At 41.9% G+C, this 22,465-nt stretch overlaps 2 protein-coding genes across 3 annotated transcripts in view; both read left to right on the top strand.

The window, feature by feature from the left end:
* The first annotated feature begins 225 nt into the window (after positions 1-225).
* Positions 226-10,566, top strand: hacd2 (3-hydroxyacyl-CoA dehydratase 2). The gene is made up of 7 exons (XM_088606107.1): positions 226-488; positions 3,682-3,799; positions 5,154-5,172; positions 5,877-5,965; positions 7,333-7,454; positions 9,060-9,238; positions 9,503-10,566. Exons 1-7 carry the CDS (start codon positions 364-366, stop codon positions 9,583-9,585), a joined length of 735 nt encoding a protein of 244 aa, XP_088462233.1. The 5' UTR covers positions 226-363; the 3' UTR covers positions 9,586-10,566.
* Positions 10,567-18,381: 7,815 nt separating this feature from the next.
* adcy5 (adenylate cyclase 5) overlaps positions 18,382-22,465 on the top strand; it is a 94,692-nt gene continuing 90,608 nt past the window's right edge. Inside the window, exon 1 of one of the 2 annotated variants that reach the window (XM_088606110.1) lies at positions 18,382-20,814. In XM_088606110.1, coding sequence (XP_088462236.1) covers positions 19,894-20,814 — 921 coding nt within the window. In that variant the 5' untranslated portion in view covers positions 18,382-19,893. The remainder of the gene's footprint in view (positions 20,815-22,465) is intronic. The other variant, XM_088606109.1, reaches the window with a different exon arrangement.

The raw sequence follows: 22,465 nt of genomic DNA on the forward strand, positions 1-22,465 counted from the left end.
CGGTTTTAATTTTCGGAATCACACGACAAAACCGTGTGTTGATTCGCTCCTTCGAACCGACAGCCTCACTCCTTTCAAATAACCTGAAGACGACGCAGAGCGTTTAAAGCGCGCTGTATCCACCTACCCCCGTTTACAACGTGCCGAGCGTCTGCCTTCAGGGAAAATGACTGGAGAGATTGGGGGGACCCACACGCACACAGCTATAAGAGCCCTTTTGAAAACCGCGTATTCCCCCCAGATGTCGCTGTTTGGAAAGCGGCCCCTGCAAGCGGCTGTCGGAGGCCCGCAGCCTGCCTTTCCTGAAGGGGTGAGCGGGCGGAGCAGCGCCGTCAGTCACCCGCCGCACCGACCAGCTCAGCCATGGCGAGACACACCGCCGCGGCCGCGAAAGCCGCTCCCGTCGAGGCGCCTCCCAGGCGGAAAAAGGGACCGGGGGCACTGGCCACTGCCTACCTGGTCATCTATAACGTGGTCATGACGGCCGGGTAAATCAATCCGACGGCTAAACTTCATGCGGGTTGTTGTTGTTGTTGTTTTCTTTTCTGTCACCGAAATGTGTCAGGTGTCCGCGTCCGAATGAATGAAAGACGCCGTGTCTCTGTGGTGACGGGCGCCAGCTCCACAGAGCAATTTTGTAGCGCAGAAGTATGCAGAGGCGACTCTTAATGCATATATACACTCAGCGCACCGGTGATTTGCGTGGGGTTTTTTTTTTCCCGGTGCCTGTTTGACCTGTGGAGTTATTGCATGCACTTGACGCCGTTAAATCCTGTCACTCGTGTAGGGCGCTTCTCTGCCGTGCTTGCGACACCCCTGGCTTTCTGTGTGAATTAGCCGCTCGGGAAAGGGGTAAACGCGTCCCTGCATTTTGTGGGCAACTCTTTATCGTTGCAGCTCTACCCGGGAACTATGTATTAGGCAGCGCTTTTTTTATTTCTGGGTGCTTGCCTTACATTGTAAAGAGAAGATGATAAATTCGCAAAGGTCTAGAAATACACTCCACTTTTCCTTTCCGATAGTCCTACGTTTTATTCGGCATTTATGAAAGGGTTCGCGTATTTAATTCTAATGGACGGTTCTACGGTTTAATCTTGTTTAATTTCTCAGGGTATCGGACTCTGCCCGGAGCAAGGCAGAAGTCCTTAACTGGAAGTTTCTGCAACGCGCAAGTTGGGTAATAACCGTGGAAATGAAAACATGATGCATTTTATTTTAGAAACGTTTGTTCATGCCCAGCATCCTATTATAAAAATACCAAGAAACATCGCGAATAAGTAGAGAAAACGACAGCAATGAAATCATTCTTCCTGCAAAAAAAGTTGTAAAACTGTTCATGTTAATAACAGTTAATATTTGAGCAAAACCGCTGATCTTTTTCAACTGCAGACAGGTGTATGAATACAGATACAACTGAATTACTGGGCCGCTGCTCAGGTCACTGTGCTCTGGTACAAAGGGGCAAAGTTTCGAAAGCACTGGGCAGCCTTTAAAAGACATTCCCGTGAGTCTCAAAGCCTATGAAAGGCAATGATTTTTGTTTGTTCATGTAGGAAATTTGGAAATGCGTTTGTGCTTCTTGCACATTATTGTCTGGTAGCACAGTGGCATCGTGGGTTCGGTTTGCAGACTGGGATACCGTCTGCGCAGAGTCTGCATGAGTTTTCCCCAGGGAATTCCCCATAAAAGACGTGCTGGTTGCCCTGTGTCTGTGTCCTCTCCTGAGTGCGCTCCTGAGATGGAGTGCCGTCTCATCCAGTGTGTTTTCCTGCCTTGCGTCCATGATTCCAGGTTCTGAATTGCTGAGACACTCATGTGGAAGAAGTCAGTGTCTAATGATAGCTGAGTAATGATGCTTGGTTATCAGATGTAAAAAGCTGCAGAGATTTGTGCCTTGCAACCCCAATAGATAAGCGATCTCTCTTTAAAAATAACCTCATTCAGAGCTGTAAATCTAGGTTGCTAGTTCCCTGGAACATCTGGATGTGTTTTCAAGAGCAGATTCAGAGTTTGACTTTATATCCTGAGTTGGAGGAGATGTGAAAAATGATTAAAACGGATTTCATTTATCTGTTTTTTTCCATCTCTGTTAACGATGAGATCTGTGTAACAATCATTTCTCATATTACATTCCCCTTTCTGAGTGAGTACAGTGTATTCCCAGCTACTAAAGCAAGCGATTCATGTCACATCGGGATGATTTCATCCTATTGTAGGTTCAAACCGCAGGTGAGGTTGTGCTGTTGTACTTTTGAGCAAGGCGCCTCACTTGAATTGCTTCAGTAAAGTACCCAGCCATATAAATGGGTGTAGATATAAACTGCTCAGCCATAGAAAGTAATAATGAGTAATTCTAGGAGGCAGCCAAGTCTTACCCAGGGGGCCACAATGGGCTAGGCACCTTGTGACCCTCTGCTACAGGTTGCCTGCTGGACTCGGTGTTATTGCCGTCTTCAAATCTTGCATTGTGCATTCTGGTGTTAAGAGTGTAAAAGGCTAGGTGATGAGTGTCAGAGATTGCTCCACCTCTGTGAAGCTGCTGGTGCAGTTCCCTCGTTACATCGGGCTTGAACACAAATTATATTCTCTATTACGGGTTCCAAAAGTGACAAAACAACTGCTGATTTTAAACAGGATGCAGTTTCTTGTTCATTTAATGAAGCAGTCTGCTCAGGCCCTTCTTGATTACCTGGGTAATTGAGGTTTGGTGGTAAGTAATCATTTTGTGGGTCTTGACTGAATTTGATTTGCAAAACTACCTAGTTTTAAGGTTTTGAAAGCATCCTCTTTTATAAGGGAGGGAATTGTTTTTTTCCCCTGTTTGGCAATACAGTCCTCACTTGATAGATCTGTCTTTAAAACAAGAAAATGCATGTTTTCAGCCTCGCCCTTCACAGGCTGCCTCCTCTTTTCCCCAATTACAGTACTCATATGTTGCATTGGTATGCTGTAGATCCTGAAGGGGCAGTTTCTGTGGTTAAACGACTATTTCACTCAGATTCACAGATTGGACAAATCTCCATGTATAAACAATGCATCATTTTGCTATTGTTATTGAGTTTTATCAGAAGGCCAGAAAAATATAGTGCTGTTTGTTGTGTTTTGTACTGGTCTTTCATGCGAAGTGTCACCAGGTGTGAAACATTCCAGATGTTACGGGATGGCATTTGCTGCCAAAATGATTCTTTCAATTTTAAAATCTGTCTTCCATAAGAGCTCTAAAATAATGACAATGGCTGGAATAGAGCAGGATGGGTTTAGCCTTTCATCTGCAGCCATATGGTTTTCGTTATCTGAACAGCTGTTTTTCCTCTTCTTAAAGCCCTCATAGGGTGTTTTCAGCAGAAATGTTAGTCTGCTTGCAACTCATTTTATTTCTTACATCCAGTAGGTTACAATTTATTGCCCCCCTTAAGTCATTCCTGTGGAATTTAATTCCTTCATTTCAAATTTCTCTGGAATGTCGTGTTGCCTTAACATTACAGTCGATTTTAGTCTGGCGCGTTTTCTGCCGCTACGTGACGTTTCACTTTCCCGTGGGAGAGCACGTTAAGGCTCGTCTGTCTGAACCGCAGGTCGAGCGGCGGACGGAGGGGGTGAGAATATTTCCCTCCCCGGAGCTGTGTGTCCAGGATCTGCTTTGCGAAACGCGTGCTGACGGCTGTTTTTTTTCTCTTTCAGGTGGCTGGTCATAGCTGTTGGTTTGGTGCGGGCGTATCTCGCGAAGGGCAGTCACCACGGCCTGTACTACTCCATAGAAAAGCCTCTGAAATTCTTTCAGACTGGTGCTCTGTTGGAGGTGGGTGGTGCTGAACTTTACACCTTCCATTTTTAACCAGTGAGAAGGAGAAGCCCGAGATAAGACCATTTCTTATCACGGTTACTCTTGGCTGAGACTTTGCATAGAACGGGTGCACATGATCCATTGGCTGGAGGATAGAGATAATGAGAACAGTGTGAAGTTTAGATAAGACTGAAATGCATCCCCTTGTGTCAGGTTGCAGTGATAGGTTTTATTAGCTATTGTTTCATAATCAAACAGGCTAACATTATAGTGCAGTTAGATCCCCTGGATTAATGCATCTGTGTATCAGCTGTTATATAATTATACTCTGGACACTCCACTCAAAGCGCTTTACAGGTAATGGGGATCCCCTTCACCACCACCAGTGTGCTGCCCCACCTGGATGATGTGACAGCAGCCATAGTGCGCCTGTACTCTCCCCACACACCAGCTCTCGGTGGGGAGGAGATTATGCTGATGGAGCCAGTTCAGAGACAGGGATTATTAGGAGGCCATGATTGGTAAAGTTAGCCAGGACCCCAGGGTAACTCTTTTCGAGAAATACTCTGGCGTTTTTAGTGACCACAGAGAGTCAGGGCCTTGGTTTTACATCTCATCTGAAAGACGGTGCCTTTTTACAGTATATTTTCCTCATCACTATACTGGGGCATTAAGACCCACACATACTGGCCCCACTAAGCCCTCCTCCAGTAGCAGCCTTGGTTTTTCCCAGTTCGTCTCTCATCCAGGTACTGACCAGGCTCACACCTTCTTCGCTTCAGTGTTTTGAGCGTTTGTGAGTTGCAGGGTGATATAGCTGCTGGCTGTATTTTAACCAGGACAGTGGTGCTGTCAACTCAGTTTTTACAGACTGTGCCCAAAATGAAGTGTCCACAGTCCAATGCGACTGCATCATGCAACACCAGCAGCTCTTGTGATGGTCTCTGCTGGGCAATTCCAAAGAGAATCTGCTATTTTCTTTTACTTGTCTTTGTCTTCACATTAACATCCCATAAACAGCACCCATGCTGGAAACAAGTGATAAACACTAAATACTATGTTACGTTTTTGTGTTTATTGTTTTTGTTGAGAGAAATTTGCCTGTTGTAACATCCAGCATCGTAGGCTGAAAATAGGCTCAAAATGCAGCCTATGATCGTCATTCAGGGACACAGTCCATTTTTATTTTCTTACCGGCCAGAAAAAAACAGTTTGCTTGTGTGTTTCTAGCTGAGGGAGGTTTTTTTTTTTATAAACACATCTTAGCATTTATTATCATATACGTTTAGTTTATTTTAACCCCTGAAAACACTGGGAAAAGTTTTTAAAACCACGTGGCGACACAAACCTTTTTCTCTTCTCTTTTCAGATATTGCACTGTGTTGTGGGTAAGTCATTCCTTTAGAGAACTTGAAGAAATTTAGAAAGGCATTTTAATGTATACAAATAAATCACAGATTACGTTTATTAAAATTGGGCGTGCAAGGTTTGATTCACAAGACGTCTTATGTACAGCGTTTTAGAAAAGGTGTGTATACGTAAATGATGCTAATAAGATAAAGATATTTATGGGAGGTTCATAGTGCACGGGTCTTTATTAAGGATTTACAAGGTAATTTTGATCCTCTCTATTAGAAGCATGTGCAACACAGCTGTGGACATTTAGAGGTATTATTTTCTGCATTTACACGATTGTATATTCCACATAATGCTAAAATATTTTTAATTAGATAAGATCACTTTATTGGCCATATACAATTTCTTGTATTAGGAATTTGTCTTTTCACATACCCCAGCTTGCTTTCCATGAGACACACAGACAGGGAGAGGAGCTGGGGGTCAGAGCGCAGGGTCAGCCATTTATACGGCACCCCTGAAGCAGCTGGGGTTAAGGGCCTTGCTCAGGGGCCTAACGGAGTAGGATTCCTCTGCCGGCTGCGGGATACGAACCGGCAACCTTCCAGCCACAGGCGCAGATCCTGAGCCACAGAGCCACCGCTCCGCCCATGTTTTTGAACAATGATAATGAAAACCTATAGGTTAATGCTTTAATCGTTTAGATTGTAAATATACCTTGTGTTTTTTCAAACAGGAATTGTCCCATCCTCGGTGGTTCTGACAGGATTCCAGGTGATGTCACGGGTGTTTCTCACCTGGGCAGTGACACACAGTGTCAAAGAGGTATAGTTGTTCCGTGGTTTAATACCTAATTTTCTCATACTGGCGACCCCTGTATGAGCTGGGGGGTAGGGCAGGGGGGAGGGAATGAGGAATGCAAACTGGCTCCTCCTCCTAGCAGTCCACCCACAGATATCCCTTCATCCTTCCGTGCGCTGCAAAGTCCGCGGTCACTTACGGGAAGCGCAGCGCTGTGTGGAGGAGAGGTGTGTCCCTGAATGACATCACAGGTTCCCCGCTGGTACCCGAATAATCCTGGATTCCCTGTTCCACTGGAGAGTCCTGGCTGACTAGCAGTAGCTTCTGTGTCATCACTAGGTGAATGAGATGTAATTTCACCCCAGTGCAGAAAAGGAAACTATTTGAGAAGTAGGGATTAACTTGAGGATTGGCCTCCTGTCCAGGGTGCGCCCTGCCTGGTGCCCATTGCTTGCGGGTCTAGGCTCTGGTTCCCCTGCGACCCTGAAGTGCAAGTAGCAGTGAGAAAGGTTTCGCTGAATGTTTGCAAAGTCTTGGACAAGTTGACAGTGAGTTCTGAGGGAAGCTCAGGAAAAGGACGAACTCCAAATAGCTGCCAGGGTCTACCGGCTGGTTTTTCCGGCATCGTTTTTCCAGCACTTGGAACGCCAGCTCCCTTCTGCCATCCCCAGCTCAGATCAAGTAGATCGAAGCCAAGTATTTTAGACTTTCCTTTGGGATTTTTTTAATTTCCCATAAACGCATTTCTTTGTCTTGTGGAAGCAAGTAAAAAAAAAAAAGTGTTTTAAATGAAAAATACCAAAGACATCAGTTTTACCACCTTCTGCCATCTGGAAAGTTCTTAAAATACAGCCCTTGTCCTCCCCTGCTGGTTGTTGAGCAAATTAGCACACTTCTGTTAGCTTTCACTCTGCTATATTGAATGTATTCGAGAGGATCGTTTTATTTTATTGATGCTTCGGTTTGGGTTCACCTCCATATTGTCAGTCTGTGAATTGACTGAAGGTGAGATCTTGTTTGTTTACCACAGAGAGAGACTATCTTGCTGAACCATCCAGGCCTGTAAGTCAGTTTCTAATGAGCTGCTGTAAAACAGAAAGGTCAATTAACATTGTCATGAGTGTGGCTTAACTGGAATGTTAACTTTTTGGGAATCCTTTGAATTCCTTGGAAGCTGCTTGTAGCTATATTAAGACAATGTAATAAAAATGGCATTGTTCTTATTACTAAATTTGACATGCTTTGAAATGGCTGTGAAAATTGTCATGCATTGCATACGTTTTTCAAGCTAGATTTAAGCAGTTTCAATAACACCCTGCATCTGGACTAACTTACTGAGGCCAGTTTAAATGATATAAGTTCTGACATTGCACTCCATCTTACCTTAACAGGTACAAAATGAAGACAGCGTTCTGCTTTTTGTGGTTGCTTGGACAATAACGGAAATCATTCGCTACTCCTTCTACACGTTCAGTCTACTGAACCATCTGCCATACCTTATTAAATGGGCAAGGTAAGCAAGTATGAAGTAGCTTTCTGTTAACTCAGACCTCTGCAATACAGAACTGGTAACAATTCGCCTGTGTGTAGTAGTTGAAACATACACATGGTTGCTAGTAACCATTCCGGGTTACCTTGCCCTGGTAGCCTGGCACTGAAGGACCTGCACACATTATCCCCTATTACTGGGTCCCTGCATCCTATTAACCATGACCTGAATAATAAACCGTGGGGAATCAGGGGTCAACCCTTGATGTAAAAACCATCCCCCCCTAACCTGGTCTGTAACCTTGCTTTTCCCTCACCGGATTCCTCCTGTGTCAAGTCTACTAACAGATGAGTGAACTATACTTCTCCCCTCGCCTCTTACCTATGAGAAAGCAGGCTCGCTGTTTCCTTTTTATCTTGGCCTGACATGTCCCTCGTCATTACCAGCTGATCGGGAAACGATCAAAAACATTTCCAGAAATCACTGCCTCACTTTGACCTGGGGATTTTTCTCTCGTTTTAAAATAACGTTGATTCAACCATAAGCGCGAGAGAGGGTTTTTTTTTTGTTGTTTACCTGTAGGATAAAAACAAAAGACAGGACTTTTTAGCACCTTGTCTGTAATATTATTGCAAGTAGTATCTGCAAATAAATAGCTGTACTTCTCAATGTCTTTTAACAAGTTACAAATTTAAGGATGTCGCTGTCACAGAGAAACAAGAGAGGAGTTTGTGATGCTTTAGCTGCGTAATGCAGGATTTCAAAGCCTTGGCAACAAGGTCTTTAATAGATTTACCCCAGGGAACTTGTTTTTGCTGCTGTCCCTGCTTTCCAGCGTTGCCAGGTAGCAGATTGTGAATCAGACTCCAATTCCATCTTTGGTTTCTGCTTTGTGTTTTCAAATTGACTTTAAAAGCTACTGTATTTTAAGGAACGGTAATGCTTATAAGCCAAGTGTAAGAGAATATGTGTTAATATCATTGCTTTAAAGTATATAGATGAAATGACGTCATGACAGGTGGGTGAATCCCTTCACACCCTGCAATGAAGTGTACAACCCACGTATTTGCAGCTTTACACAATAAGATGTCGCTGTTGTGAAAGTGTATGCCAAAAATGCATCGTGTAGCGGTGTTTAACCAGACCTTTATTAATACTAACATTTGACAGCATTTTACGATTATCTGAAGTATTGTGACTGCGTTATAAGCCTATTTTTGCTCTGTATTGTGGTGTGACAATATTAGTTTAAACCTTGATATTCTCACTTCCTTATTCCATTCATCACAGGGCGCCCATAGTTGTTACGTTATCTGTGCGACATTCTGCTGCGATTGCTGTTTGGTTCTGAACCGCTGTTCTAATTCACTACTGCAGTAGAAAGACGGCCTCTCTAGTACGTTCTTGTACAGCGGAACGCTGCAGCCAGTAAATACCGTGCCGTGGCCTTTTGTCCACATGGGGAGGTTCAGGGTCTGAGGAAGGCTGTGCCAGAATAGCGCCACTGGCTTCTTTGTCATGTCTACATCTTGATTTTGGCAAGGCTGTTTATTTTAGATGTGCATAATGCTTAGAAATGAAATGGGGAAAACTGGGTGACTGAAAGTCCCCTCTCCTGCTGTTTTCCAGATATACCCTCTTCATTGTTCTGTATCCCATGGGAGTCACTGGGGAGCTCCTGACTATTTATGCTGCTCTTCCCTATGTGAGAGAAACCGGGATGTATTCAATCAGACTGCCAAACAAGTTCAACTTCTCTTTCGATTACTACACATTCCTCATTCTGACAATGGTCTCTTACATTCCACGTAAGTAGAAGAATTCATATTTGAAAAGCATCCTGTTTCATATCGCTGTGTTTTCAAAAGCTGGACCACCGTATCTGGCAGAGAATTCCATCGCTGTCGCAAAGAGGAAAAAAAAAATAATTCTTGCTGTTAGGCGGTACCAGTGCCAGTCTAGTTTGTGAGCTTGAAATGTGGAAGAGATAAGCCCTTTCAAAAGGAGTTTCTTAAATATGCGGTTGCTTTAAGTGATGTTACTTTCAGTGGCTCTTTCTTTTCTCTCAACAGTCTTTCCTCAGCTGTACTTTCACATGTTGAGACAGAGGAAGAAAGTCCTGGCACCCGCGGAAGGCTACAGCAAAGCAGAGTGAAGAAGGCACTGGGCAGACTGGAATGTGGAAAAGATGACATTTAAATCTTGCCTAACTAAATTAATATCTGCTCACCGAGAAGAATCCAAACATTTCGAAATGGCGAATGACATTGAGATGAATATGAGCACAATACTTGCTTGTGAATGAACTTTTAAATATTTGGGTTGGGCGATTTTGAACAACAAAAAAATAGTTTTTAACAAGGGTTGCAAAGGCAGTTATGTCAACCCAATGCGTACGGTTTGATAGTAGTTGTGTTCAAACCAGACTAACTGCACTTAATATGAATGCGACATGATGGAATGAGTCCCTGGAGACTGGAAAGTTTGGATTTCTTCGTTCGCGTGTGGCAATGTGTACCAATTATTTTTCTGTATTATTCCTACAGTCCTCTAATTTTTGATTGACGATCAAATGTGACTGATAAACTGATTTTGCATCATTATCCCCTAATGTTTTCCTAACCTGAAAAAAAACTAACCGTTTTTAAAAAATAAAACTCTTGATGAGCCTGTTTGTGAGTAGATTTTTAAAAGTGGATAAGGTAGGTTAAATGTAAGTAAACTTATGTTTTTTTTTTACTGGCATATTCTGTAAACAGACCTGAAAAACAAAGCCTACGGGTATTTCCTAAAGTTTCTAGGTTTACGTTTATGTTGCAATTACTGTAGGCCAGAGGTCTGTTGTAGGTATTGTTTCACCATCATTTATAGTTGAAATCATAATGTTCACAGTGAACCATTAACGTGTTCATGATAAATGTGTAATTCATAGTTCAATTGTTTAATATTAAAGTAGCATATGGGAAAAGGCATAAAATCAACAGGTAGCATTGTATTATAGAATTTTGTACAATTATAAGCCTTAATGAGATGGATTTTTTTGTATATTTTCGATAAATTAATTACATTTAAAGCTTTACCTCATTGGTGATGAAACTATTGACCCCCCGTATGAATAAAGCTTGTGCACTAAAAATATTGCAAGTGAGGTCTGTGTAATCGAGGAATGGGTTTTGTGTTGCATGATTACTTGTATTTTACTGAAACATACTAAACCTATAAAAAAACAAAGGTGTGGAAAGTAAGAAGATTAAAGTGGTTTTGAAAGTAGTTCAGGTTGTTGCAAAGAATAACTAAGAACCGGGTTGTTTAAGAAGTTGCAGTGAGTATTTTAAAGATTCTTCAAATTCAAGGCGCTTATATTTCTTAAAAGTAATTTGTGAATGCTGTTTTGTACAGACATCTAAGGGCTCAAAGAATTTCTGTAGGTTTTCAGGAGTTCTGTTGTCTTGAATTGCTCTTAAGCATACAAGTTAATCAACATACTATCCCAATCTTATAGATGTTTTTCTTCATGTAACTTAATTTCACTATTTATAGACAAATTTTAGGAATTAATAACTAACTTTTTCTGTAGGGCAAAGTCATGTTTATTTATGGTAATTACATGTTTATTGTAATTACTTATTTGTATTTTTTTTTCTAATCTTTCTGCACTGGACTGTGCTACAAGATTGTTTTTGCTAGTTTCCTGGGTAAATTAGTGTCCAATTAATTATCTGTCTCTAAATACATTTACATTAAAACTGTACCATGTATAAATTTAGCAGAAATAACTAAGGTAAAGTAGATCTCCATCTTATACTGACATACTCCATGCTTTTATAGTGTCTAAACTTGGCGAATTGATCATTCCACATTTAAAACTACAACATCACGTCCTGCTTGAGGCACCTGTTGTTTCATACAGAAAGCTCCTTGTGCATCTGAGTAAAGGAGTTACACACAAAGGGGTCAAATTAAGTCCAAGTTTTCCTGAACTTATATCTTGTATCTTCTACAGGATAATTCATAAGGAAATAGTGTCTTCTCAGTCCGAGTTGTTTCTTCAAACATTTTTAAATCCCATTTGGTCTCAAGTTAAAACGGAAGGCTTAATAGTTATTCTTCAGTGTGTAATATTTTCCCGATGCACTGTACACTGTTTCTTGAAGAGTATTTCTTGAAGTTTCCTACGACAAATTACAAAGATTTAATTGCATGTTATGTCTGCTTTACCCTTTGTTGAATATGACTGCTGTTCCTAAGAAGTAGTGCGTTGCTTTTGCAGTTTAGGTGAAATATTGCACGTTGATTGCAGAAAAAAATATTGACTGCTATTAACGTCCCATCCCTCAGTGACATATTTTGGTTGTGGGTAAAGAACATAGCATTGTAAAAAATGTTAGCATGGCTGTGGGTTTATATCAGAATGTGTCTTGATTCTAAAATACAGTGCAGCTCTGTAACTTTGCATGTGAAAAATATTAGTATCCCAGTGCTGGACACAAAGAAAATCAAATGACGTTGTACTTGAATCCTGTTCAACAATTTTACGCCTTTTGATACAGCAATTTTGCATGGGCTCATAAACTTGAAGAGTATGAAACCAGACTTTGCAAAATACAGCAAGCAAAATATCCGTATATATTTACAATAAACTCTTAATACAGTAAGTCAAATTTTGTTTTGGCTTCTTTTTTTCTATGCTAGTACAGAGTTTTAGGATTTCATGACTTCACAGACATTTTACCAGACAGGACTGGGTTCAGACTAATGGTCTCTTTCCATGTGTTCTGATCACATGGCTTAAAACAAAGATTTATTAAAAACTTAAAACTACGGAAAAATGTCCACCCATCTGTTTTCTGACGGCTTCCTCCAATACAAGGTCACAACCTAATCCCAGCAAGCAATGGGCACAAGGCAGGATACACCCTGGATGCGACACCAGTCTATCTCAGGGCACATACAGACACGTGCACGCACTCACATTCAAACCAGGCCAGTTTTCCCATATGCCAGCTAAACCAGTATGTTTCTGGACTGTGGGAGAAAACTGGAGAACCTGTAGGAAACCCTGTGAATATGGGGAGAACATACAAACTCCACACAGACAGCACCCCAGGAACTGAACCCAGGGCGCCGGAGCCGTGAGGCAGCGATGCTGACCACTGTCTGCCCAAGGACAACCAATTAGATATAAAATATTCCCTCCTTGTTTTCCAGTTCTAAACCAGTACAGTCTTGAATGCTGTATTTTTATTTTAACTATTTGGGGAAAAACACCTGCAAATCAACTGGTGCTGAAATTCAATTTTCCATCATTATAGGCTAAATTGAAAAAATAATGCAGTCGGTAACAAATACTTAAAGAGAACAGGTACCTTGGATGAACAATGCAGAGCTTCATGAAGATGCTATTGCCTTAATTCACTGCAAACCGCAACCCTGGTGTAAGTCTGTTTAAATGCCACTTGATGGCAGTAGCAAGCTGTTGTTAACGGTTTGACTTGGGAGTGATGGTTTTCTGTCCTTTTGAATTCACATTGAAGACCAGAGAATACAAAGGCTAACTGCTTCTGACTTGAAACTCTAACAATCTATACCCTTTTTAATTATTGGATAATTTACCACCTTCACTTTGTTAAACGAATGAGTCCCTTTTCCTTTCAACCGCTTCGAAAGACAACAGAACTTTGGAATTTGATGCGTTCAGCCTCAACTGTTGGATACTTGTCGTTATGTTTCAAGGGATGGTAAATTCAACAGAAAGTAATCACAGGAAAATCTGTTTGCAAAATAAATACAGTCTCACTGCAACTTAGGATTTCAGTTTAGTTTTACTCGTGCACCAGGATGCAAATATTGTTCCATACTAGCACTTAAGAAATTGGATATTAATTTTATTTGTTGCAAGTATTTAGCAAGTGGTGACTGAGATACCCACAGATCCGGTCTAAGAAGACATAAAGGATGCTATTGATGGGGAAACTCTTCAATGTACCGAGCAGGTTTTTTAGTTTTGTTTTTATTTATTGTTTGAGCAATAAACATTTTGATGCTTGAATAATGCGCTAGATGCAAAATCTTTGTTACCTCCTGGCATGTTAGAAAATAAATCTGAACCATTCATCTGTATACTGATCTATAAATTAATGTCCTAATCTAGTTTCAGTTTGTTCTTCTCTTTAATTTAGGTAGTGGTTAGTTCATACATTGGACTTGTCTGTATCCACAACATGAAAATTATGACCCAGAACTTTGTCTTGCAAACTTCCACCTCCTTCAGTAAATGTTGTGTACTGTATATGCACAGGTCTGTGCGGTTATATAGTTTAAATGACTAGAACTATTATATGAAACCATATTTGAGAGAGCTTTCCTCCCAATCACGATGTCAAGAGGTCCCTACACACCACTGTCTTCTCTTGTCACTGTTTCTGAAATGCAGCAGGCAGTGTGTTGTCGACAGTAGAAGGCAAAGCTCAGTGGCTAATGCTCATGAGATAGTGATGTCTGCTTTGAATGTAATAAAATAAGAAAGGTTACAAACACAAGGAAGCCCACATGGCTGGTTTGGTTTCTAGTATATTCCTGTGCTAAGAATTCTCTAACCCTTTCTTAAAGGACCCCACTGAGTCACCCTCAAACAGTCCTGCCAGTTCGTCCCAGATTCCCACAACCTTCTGTGTAAAAACCAGCAGCTCATTTTTGGTCTTGAATGGCACTGAAATTAATCCCCACTTGCTTCCTCAGAGTTCTCTGTGTTACTGCTGATCTTGTTGACCTGATCAAGACTTTGCAGGATTTTGAATATGTGAATCAAGTCACAGAGCCATTTCTGTTCAAGGCTAAGAAGACCCCATTTTTCCTAGTCTGTGCCAGTGGTATGTCAGGTATAGATGTGGCTGGTCTCCTTTATACTGCCTCTAGAGCATCAATATTCTTCTTGTAGGGAAAGCTGTGATCAGAACTGAACATGATCTTATAAATTAGGATTACCTAATGCTCTGTATGATTTCAACTTGACTTTCCTTGATTTAAATGCTGCATTATTACACATTCTTAACAAGGATTTCATCGGCCTGTTTAATTGCTTCCTCGATACTGTTAGTAAGTTAAAGAAAAGAAAATGAGTCGATGTGAACTCTCTGATCTTTCTCGTATCTTACTTCTTCCAGTCCATTATCTTCGATCTGATATTTCAATTTTCCTTGCGTTAGCTTGCACTTTTCCACATTTCTTTTCATTCACCGGGTGTCTGTCCACTTCTGATTTTTGTTGGTATCCTCTTACAACACTGGTGTTGATGAAACTATTTGCAACACCTCCTGTTTTTGAATCATCTACAAAATTGACTATTCACTCACTTCACTAGAGTCTCGATAGTTGAAAAAGATTAGGGAGAGCAAGGGTTCTAGAACCAATCCTTATTATACCCCAATAATGATTATCCTCCAGTCTGAGGTAAGACCCCTTATCTTCAACAGCCTTTGCTTTCTGCTTTTTTACCATTTTTTTATCCATGTGCAAACATTACTTTGTATTCTTGCAGTATTAGTATTTGATGATAAGTCTGTGGTATCTTTTCAAAAGCTTTCTTAAAATCCAGACATATTATGTCATATGCCCTGAAGTTCTCTACTGAATTAGCTCTTTGCGTAAATTCATCTAATACCTTATTTAGGCATGATCTGCTCCTTTCTAAACCCCAGATGGTCTCCTAAGATACAGATCATGAAGATGTTCTACTAATTTGATTCTTAGAATTTTTTTTCCATAATATTAAATGCAGTTAAGATTCCCCAAGCTGTGGTTTGTTGCTGTTTTACAAATTGGTATTACATTTCTGATGATGCTTATCATACACAACTAGAAGCACAGTGGAAAGACCTCCCTCATTTCATTGTGCACAAGTGGGTGAATACCATGAAGTCCATGGGACTTGGTTTGATTTCTCCTAATGCCTTAAAGAATTCACCCTCGGATATGTTTTAAATCATTTAAAAATAAGTAGGATGGTCTTCTACCTGTGGCATTTCATTAAGTTCCTCATTTATGAACAGCTGTGTACAGCAATCATTGAAAACGTTCCCCCATCCCTCCTTGTCCTCTGTAATGGGCCCATTTGTTTCCCTAAGACACTTTATTTCTTTGTCTATTGATCTGGTGCTATTGTAATATTGAAAAAAGCTCTTGGCGGTAGCTCTTGCTCCAAATGCTATATTTCTTTCTCTCTTCTGGCTTTTATGAAATTTGTCTTGACTTGTGCTTGCATCTTACTCTCGGTGCTTTGTCTCATTCTGTTCCTTTTTGTATAATCTCCAAAGCTTATTTTTTCTCTTTATGTTCCTCTTTAGTAATCTAGTAAACCAATATTTTTGGAAGCAGGATGTGTTGAACTTTGATGTATTTTTTTCTGGTGTCCCTAGTACCACGTCTCTGAAGTGTAGGCAAATATTTTCTGCTGATTTCCAATCTAATTTCATCCAATCAATTTCTCTTGGGCTCTCTCGTTCTCTTCAAGTCTGCTTTTTCAAAATTCTGAACCACTCCTTTAGACTCTGCCTGTGCCATTTTCAAATCCACCACCACCGCAGTTGTATTGTAGCCATAATGTCCCATTGTGTTTCTTACTTCTACAGTACCTTTTGTACTCGATGTGGGTCACTCGAAGAGATCAAATCAATGCAAGGGCCTTTCCTTGCTGGACCTCTGACAGGCTGAGTAAGAAAGCCATCATTCACCATAACAACCATTTCAGCCTCGGTATTTGTGCTCCCAATTGACCTATCCCCATCTACGCAAGTAAAATTTCTGAAAAACAATACACATACATTCTTTTAAAGCTTCCTTCATTCCAGTGCATCCCTGGGGTCTGAACAAAATTAAAAACAATTATAAATGCTGCAGAGGAAGTGATTGTCTATTAGATTCTTCAAAGAGGGCTGTCATACATCATCTCATGAGAACAAAACTGAAATACAGAACTAATGCTGCTAAATTCACAATACATACTATATAGGTATTTCGGGATTAATTGCACAAAATAGTTGCTATGGTGACTGGCATAGACTGGCACAGGGGTTAGCATTGCTGCCACGCAGCACTGGGGTCCTGGGTACAATTCCTGGGGTGCCATCCTCATGGAGTGTACATGATCACATGGGGTTCCTCCCACAGTCATAAGACATCCCTGTGTTTGTGTGGTTTTTCTCTGAGTGCTCCAGTTTCCTCCCACATTCTGAAGACATACCTCAGCGTGAACTGGCTTTCAGGAAAACTGGCCCTGGTGTGAGTGTGTGCGTGTCTGTGTTTCTGTGTGTGCCCTGCAATGGACTGGTGTCCCACCCAGGGTGTATCCCGCCTTGTGATCCCCTGTGATCCGGAGTGGGATAAGATGGTTAGAAAATGGATGAATGAATGAGTTCCTTTAGTCCACACAGCAGGCCTTCACTCTCGTTTGTGTATCGTTTCACTTTCAGACTAACTGTACTATGACAGTTTTCTGGAAGTAAATAATGCATCATTCGTGTTTTGATTGGTAATCGGGTGTTACAGTACATGCTGTGTAACTATAAGAACAGCGTAGGTGATTAATGATCGTTAAATACATCATTTAAAATATAAACGTTAAAATCCTTTGTCTTGTTTGTCTCCAACTTGAATTTTTGAATTATGATGATAAACCCGCCCCTGTTTGTATGAGCTCCTGGGGTTTGTGAACTATCCAAAGGTACTGTATGCGGGTAAGCTGGCTGGCTGGTGTGTTCGTGCCCTGCACCAGAGAGCAGTCCCACCCTGCCTTGCAGCCTGTCTTTCCTGAACAGGCTCTGGGTCAGCACGACCCGCATCGGGTCAGGAGGCAGCCGGTTTCTCATAATGGGCGGATAAAACACAGGTGTAGGTAATGAGCGGCCACTACCTGAAAGCCTGGATTCTCTGTCACCCGTAAATTCATTAAAATCACATAGCCTCTTTACAGCCGGAAAAATGAAGGGCTTGTGCTTCATGCAGTAAGTACACAATCACACCAATATACCTGCCGCAAGGTGTACTTGCAGTATAACAAGACCTGATTGTGGAAACAGCTGGTGTGAAATGCAATGGTGTGGGTTAAATCTGAGGATGCAGTAAAGAAGACCTACAGAAATTGCACAAGATAAAGCCATGCCTGCGGATCAACAAATCTATAAAACCACAGCCAACCACTGGAGAAGACGAGCGGTTATGTGACAATGTTTACATGTTTTTATCGCTTCCGCAAGGTGTGATGTGGGTACTGGAGACTCCGGGACCAGCGGCTGCGCTTTGTGAAAGGGGTTCCCCTGCTGGTGGCGGAGTCTCCGCAAACCTGCTGGCTTTGCCACAGCCTAACTCTCCGATCTCACTTGAACACCTAAATGTGTTCATAACGTGATTTTGAGGTGCGTGAATGTTTTCATGTCTGAAGATTGATAGAGGTTGGCTTTAAACTATCGTATTTCTCATAAGTAACATGAAATTCCCAACTTATGGGTAGATAAAAAAAACATGCAAATCAAATATTATAAAGCATCAGCGTTAATTATAAGAATTCTTCAAATAAAAAAAAAGGAAATGTTAAAATATGAACCCACGTTAGATCCACATCTGGCTCGTAACAATCTACCAAACCTTCTGTGGCTGGCCTGATGTTGCTCGATAATTTATAGTATGGTGGATCACTGGAGAAATCAGAGCACACTTCTTACAAACTGAGTTTAAAAATACGCTGGAAGGATTTTTCACGCAGCTTGGCATCACGGTGGGAATTCAAAGGGTTAACATTTTAAATGACCGCTGAGGTCGAAATCCAGCTGTGAAAGGCAGACCCGCCCATTTTCGCCAACCATGCGCGTATTGACGTTCGGAGGAACCAATGAAAATGGGGAAGGGGAAAGTAATCTTCCTGAAACGTCCAATCGAAGGGGGCGGTAGGCGGGACTTTGAAATCAGACTTGGTTGAATGGCAGTACAAAGACCAGCAGCTCGAAGAGGGATGATGCACAATTGGTACGGTGCGCGCATCCTTTTCCAAAGGCGCGGGGACTCCGTGTTATAAACACGGGATGCGTTCACATGACATGCCGCTGTGAACTCTGCGGTGGAGGAATATCAGCGTGGTAGCTGTGGGGTAAAAACGTGTGCCTGTCGCGGACATGGATGCTGGCTCTTGCATTATTTGCTGTGGACAGGAATCTCGCCAGCTTCGAAGGATGTTCTTGGGGTTTTGCATTAGCGTTGTACCAGCCCGCTGATCTTCTGCGGGGCTTTCTACATTATTTCGAGCTATCTGAAAACAAATATTGTAAAACGTGTATATATATATTTTTTTCCCCAGTTGTTTGTTGAAGGGCGATGTGACAGCCCCGGAGTTTGCGTGCATCGGCTTACAGCCAGCGTGTGGATTTGTAATACTGTTTCAGGGATGAGGAATCTGTGACCATCATCATCTAAAAAAGATACACAGGTGAAACTGAAAGGCTGTGCGGGCTCGGATCTTCGCGCCCCTTCATTTCGTTTTACTCAGATTTTTTTTCCCCCAGAAGCAAGTAACACTCCCCTCTTCCACTTTTTTTTTTTTACAAAATGAGGCACTCAAGACGAAGGCGCTGGTGTAGTTTTAAGTCGCTTAGCTGACGAAATGCGATTTTTTTTTTCCTCGCCAGTCTAAAAGAAACATGGCAAGTCAACACTGTTGCGTGACATCGTGCCTTTTTTTTTTTGTTCCACTCAAAATAAACGTGTAATTCACCATGTGGTGTAGTCGACTCCTTTCAGTATTTGTCCCGTCTCCAGTGGCAGGAATTTTGGAGGACAGCCAGTTTATTTCCCAGGTTGTGTCTTTTGATTCTTAATTGATTTTAACACGATCTTAGGAGCAATGGCTTTTTTTCTACCCGTGCACGATTCTCATATCCTGCGGAACTGAGTTGCGGTTCGTGAGGAACCTGTTAGGCTGTAACTATGTTCACCTCCATACCCCTGGCGGCTCCCGGACGGAATGTTTTATTTCCCATTGATAGGGGTATTTTAAGGACCATGCATGATCACCGCCAAAATTGATCTTTTTTTTTTTAGCTATTTATTAATCATAAGTCGTAATCACTAAACAGCAAAAAAAAAAGCTGATCATTTTAACTGATCTTTTTTTAAAGGCAAAATTACCCCGTGGTCTGAGAGGTTACCGTGCACTCGCCAAATATCAATCCTTTGGTATACAGTTCAGCCGTTAAAACTTTTTTAAAAGATTCTTGAACCCGCCTGGTGAAAGGGTTGTAAACTCCGTTTCTGTTATTGCACGAAATAAACTTTTTTGATTAGCCAGAACAGCATGAAGTGCCCCATGAAGTGCTTCTGAGACTTTAGCCTCAGCTCAATTAATAAAATAATACAGTCCCACGCAGATCGGCGGAGGTGTCCATAGGAGTTCTTTTTATAATAACAGTTTACAGAAATCATGTCCCGATCCAACAGCGTGAGCCCGCCCGGACTCGGTGCTCCTGGACCAAGGGGAGGGACCGAACACAGGTCTGCCTGGGGCGAGTCAGAGTCCAGATCCAATGGATACCCATACGCAGCTAAATCGAGCAAAAAGCTAACCAGATCCAACAGCAGATGGAGAGACGAGGATGACCTCGAACGGCAGCCGGGCAGGACCACCACTACAGTCAGTCGGGTCAGTTTCAGGTCCAAGTCTGCGTGGCAAGACCACGGAGAGGAGATGCGGAACAACAACAGGTCGAGTCCCAAGCACCCCGATGGCGAAGTGAGACCCAAATCAGTGGAGTTAGGTCTGGAGGAGCGGAGAGGGAAGTTGAAGGCAGAGGAGGATATCACTTCCGAAGTGCAGTTTTCCATGGTCGAGTGTTGCAATAGCGTGATGCAGATCTTCAGATCCAAGAAGTTTCAGTCGGAGAAGTTGGAACGACTGTACCAGCGCTACTTCTTCAGGCTCAACCAAAGCAGCCTGACCATGCTCATGGCCGTTTTGGTGCTCGTCTGTGCTGTGATGTTGGGATTCCACTGCGCAGGAGGGGTTTACAAAGTGTCCTACGTGGTGATCTTCTCACTGACCGTTTTGCTAATTATCGTTCTCATGATCGTGTGTAACAGAAACGGGTTCCACCAGGACCACATGTGGATTGTGTGCTATCTCGTCATCGTTGTGGTCCTGGTGGTTCAAATCATGGGGGTGCTGCTTGTGGAGCCCCGAAGTGCCTCCGAAGGAATATGGTGGACAGTCTTTTTCATTCACATCATCTACACGCTGCTCCCTGTCAGAATGAGGGCCGCTGTCATTACTGGAGTTATTTTATCAGCTATACATCTGAGCATCTCTTGGAAACTAAACCAGATGGACAGCTTTTTGTGGAAGCAAGTGAGTACTTTCTGTTAACTTTCTAGCTGGCGTTCTGTACTATTAGTTTCTGATTCTACCTATACAGAAATAATCTCCTCTGGCACCACTATTGTGGTGCGCCTAGTAAATAAGAAAACAGCTATAGGAAAATATTACATTCTTATCTAAATACACTTTCCATAGATCCGTGTATCCCAACTCTAAAACTCACTATACTGTGTTGGAGCCTGTTGCAGGAAAACTACTCTACAAGTTTCTGGTACTTCAACATAAACTGTTTAACTTTTTTTTTTGTAGTATTTGTTCTCTTGAGTTCCTTAACTTTTTCGTTTGTCATCTGGCGAATCGTTTTCATCTCAATGCTCGTTTTGTTTGTAGGGGATTTCATTTATTTTTTTAAAAAAACGACGAGACTCAAACCAGTCCAACCCTTATGAAAGGCGCACTGTCTCTACACTTTAAAGCCTTTATTACAATTGCTCAAGTGAAACGGGTCGTCCGAAGCTATTGAAGAGACTAGTTGAGTCTCTATTTGCTGTACTGTGTTTTGGCATTTTTTTTATTAAAGTTTCCTTCGGGGTACATTTTGTCTCCCCCTCAGCAGCTCGTCCTGTATCTGCTATTTTCATGTTCGGAAAGAGCCTCTGTAATTGTAGGGGCAGTTGTGCAAACACACGGCGACGGTCAGGGAAGAAGGGCAGGTCATACCGGGAATCCAGCCCTGGTCTCCAGCGAGTTTACTGTACCTGACCTCATAAAAGGTCCCAACCCGCTGGCAAGCAGGCCTGTGTGCTCCGAGGTCGTGTTCGATAGAAAGAGTGGCTGTGCATTGTTATGCATTTTTAAGAGACCAGGGGAACATCAATTTCATGCGAGGACTTTGGACTCAACTTCTAAGAACATTGCTTGAATAGGAACTATAAAAGTAGCTATTCTGTATCGACCGGTTTCGAAAGACTGAAGTTTCCGCTAAGTTTGTAGACATAGTGAAAAAGGTTTTGTTGCACTAGTAATAAAGGGACACGTACAGAGGTCTTCTAGTAGTGATTGTTTCCATCCAGGTACAGCAATCTGGAAGCAAGCGCTCGAGGTCTGCTGTCTGTAATAAAAACTGGTCGGTATACATGCCGCATAGCAAACGAGTTAGTTTTTGCTACTCCTGGAGTGAAAGTATCGATTGATTGCTGAAGTATTTTATTGTCCATTTTTGCGAATGCAACCTGCACAAATTTAAATGGCATATGGTACTGTATTTGGACACAGAGACATATTAAGGTGTGTGCTGCATTTTACCTGACTTATCTAGGAAAAGAAAATGATCGATCCTTTGTTGATATCATTTACTCGCAGTAGCTCACAAAGTGTGTAATGACAAAATCATGGCGTTAATTCTCCATTTTCATTCTGTTTTTTAAAATAGAATTTATTATGCAAGCGGCATTCAGAACTGTGCTAATTCTATGAAAGAACAGAAATATCCACACTTGAGGGCTTCTGTCAGATGCTGTACACGTCTAAAGAAACTTCACACAGTTTCGTATGTTGTATAAATGACCAGTGGCATATCTTCCGCTCCGAATGTACTCTTTCTGTTTCGGCTTGTCTGAAGCAGAGCTTTAGGAAGTTGATTGCTGACTTCAAGCCTGCAGGCCTGGGATGAGAATGCTTG

This window comes from Lepisosteus platostomus, chromosome 14, assembly GCF_059453375.1.
Source record: "Lepisosteus platostomus isolate fLepPlt1 chromosome 14, fLepPlt1.hap1, whole genome shotgun sequence".
In the NCBI taxonomy this organism is placed as follows: domain Eukaryota; kingdom Metazoa; phylum Chordata; class Actinopteri; order Semionotiformes; family Lepisosteidae; genus Lepisosteus; species Lepisosteus platostomus.

Bases quoted from the DNA above. Each gene is read 5' to 3' on its own strand.
- hacd2 (XM_088606107.1), top strand. From the start codon at position 364: ATGGCGAGACACACCGCCGCGGCCGCGAAAGCCGCTCCCGTCGAGGCG. The intron at 489-3,681 runs GTAAATCAATCC...TTTCTCTTTCAG, and splicing joins AACGTGGTCATGACGGCCGG to GTGGCTGGTCATAGCTGTTG. The intron at 7,455-9,059 runs GTAAGCAAGTAT...GCTGTTTTCCAG, and splicing joins TACCTTATTAAATGGGCAAG to ATATACCCTCTTCATTGTTC.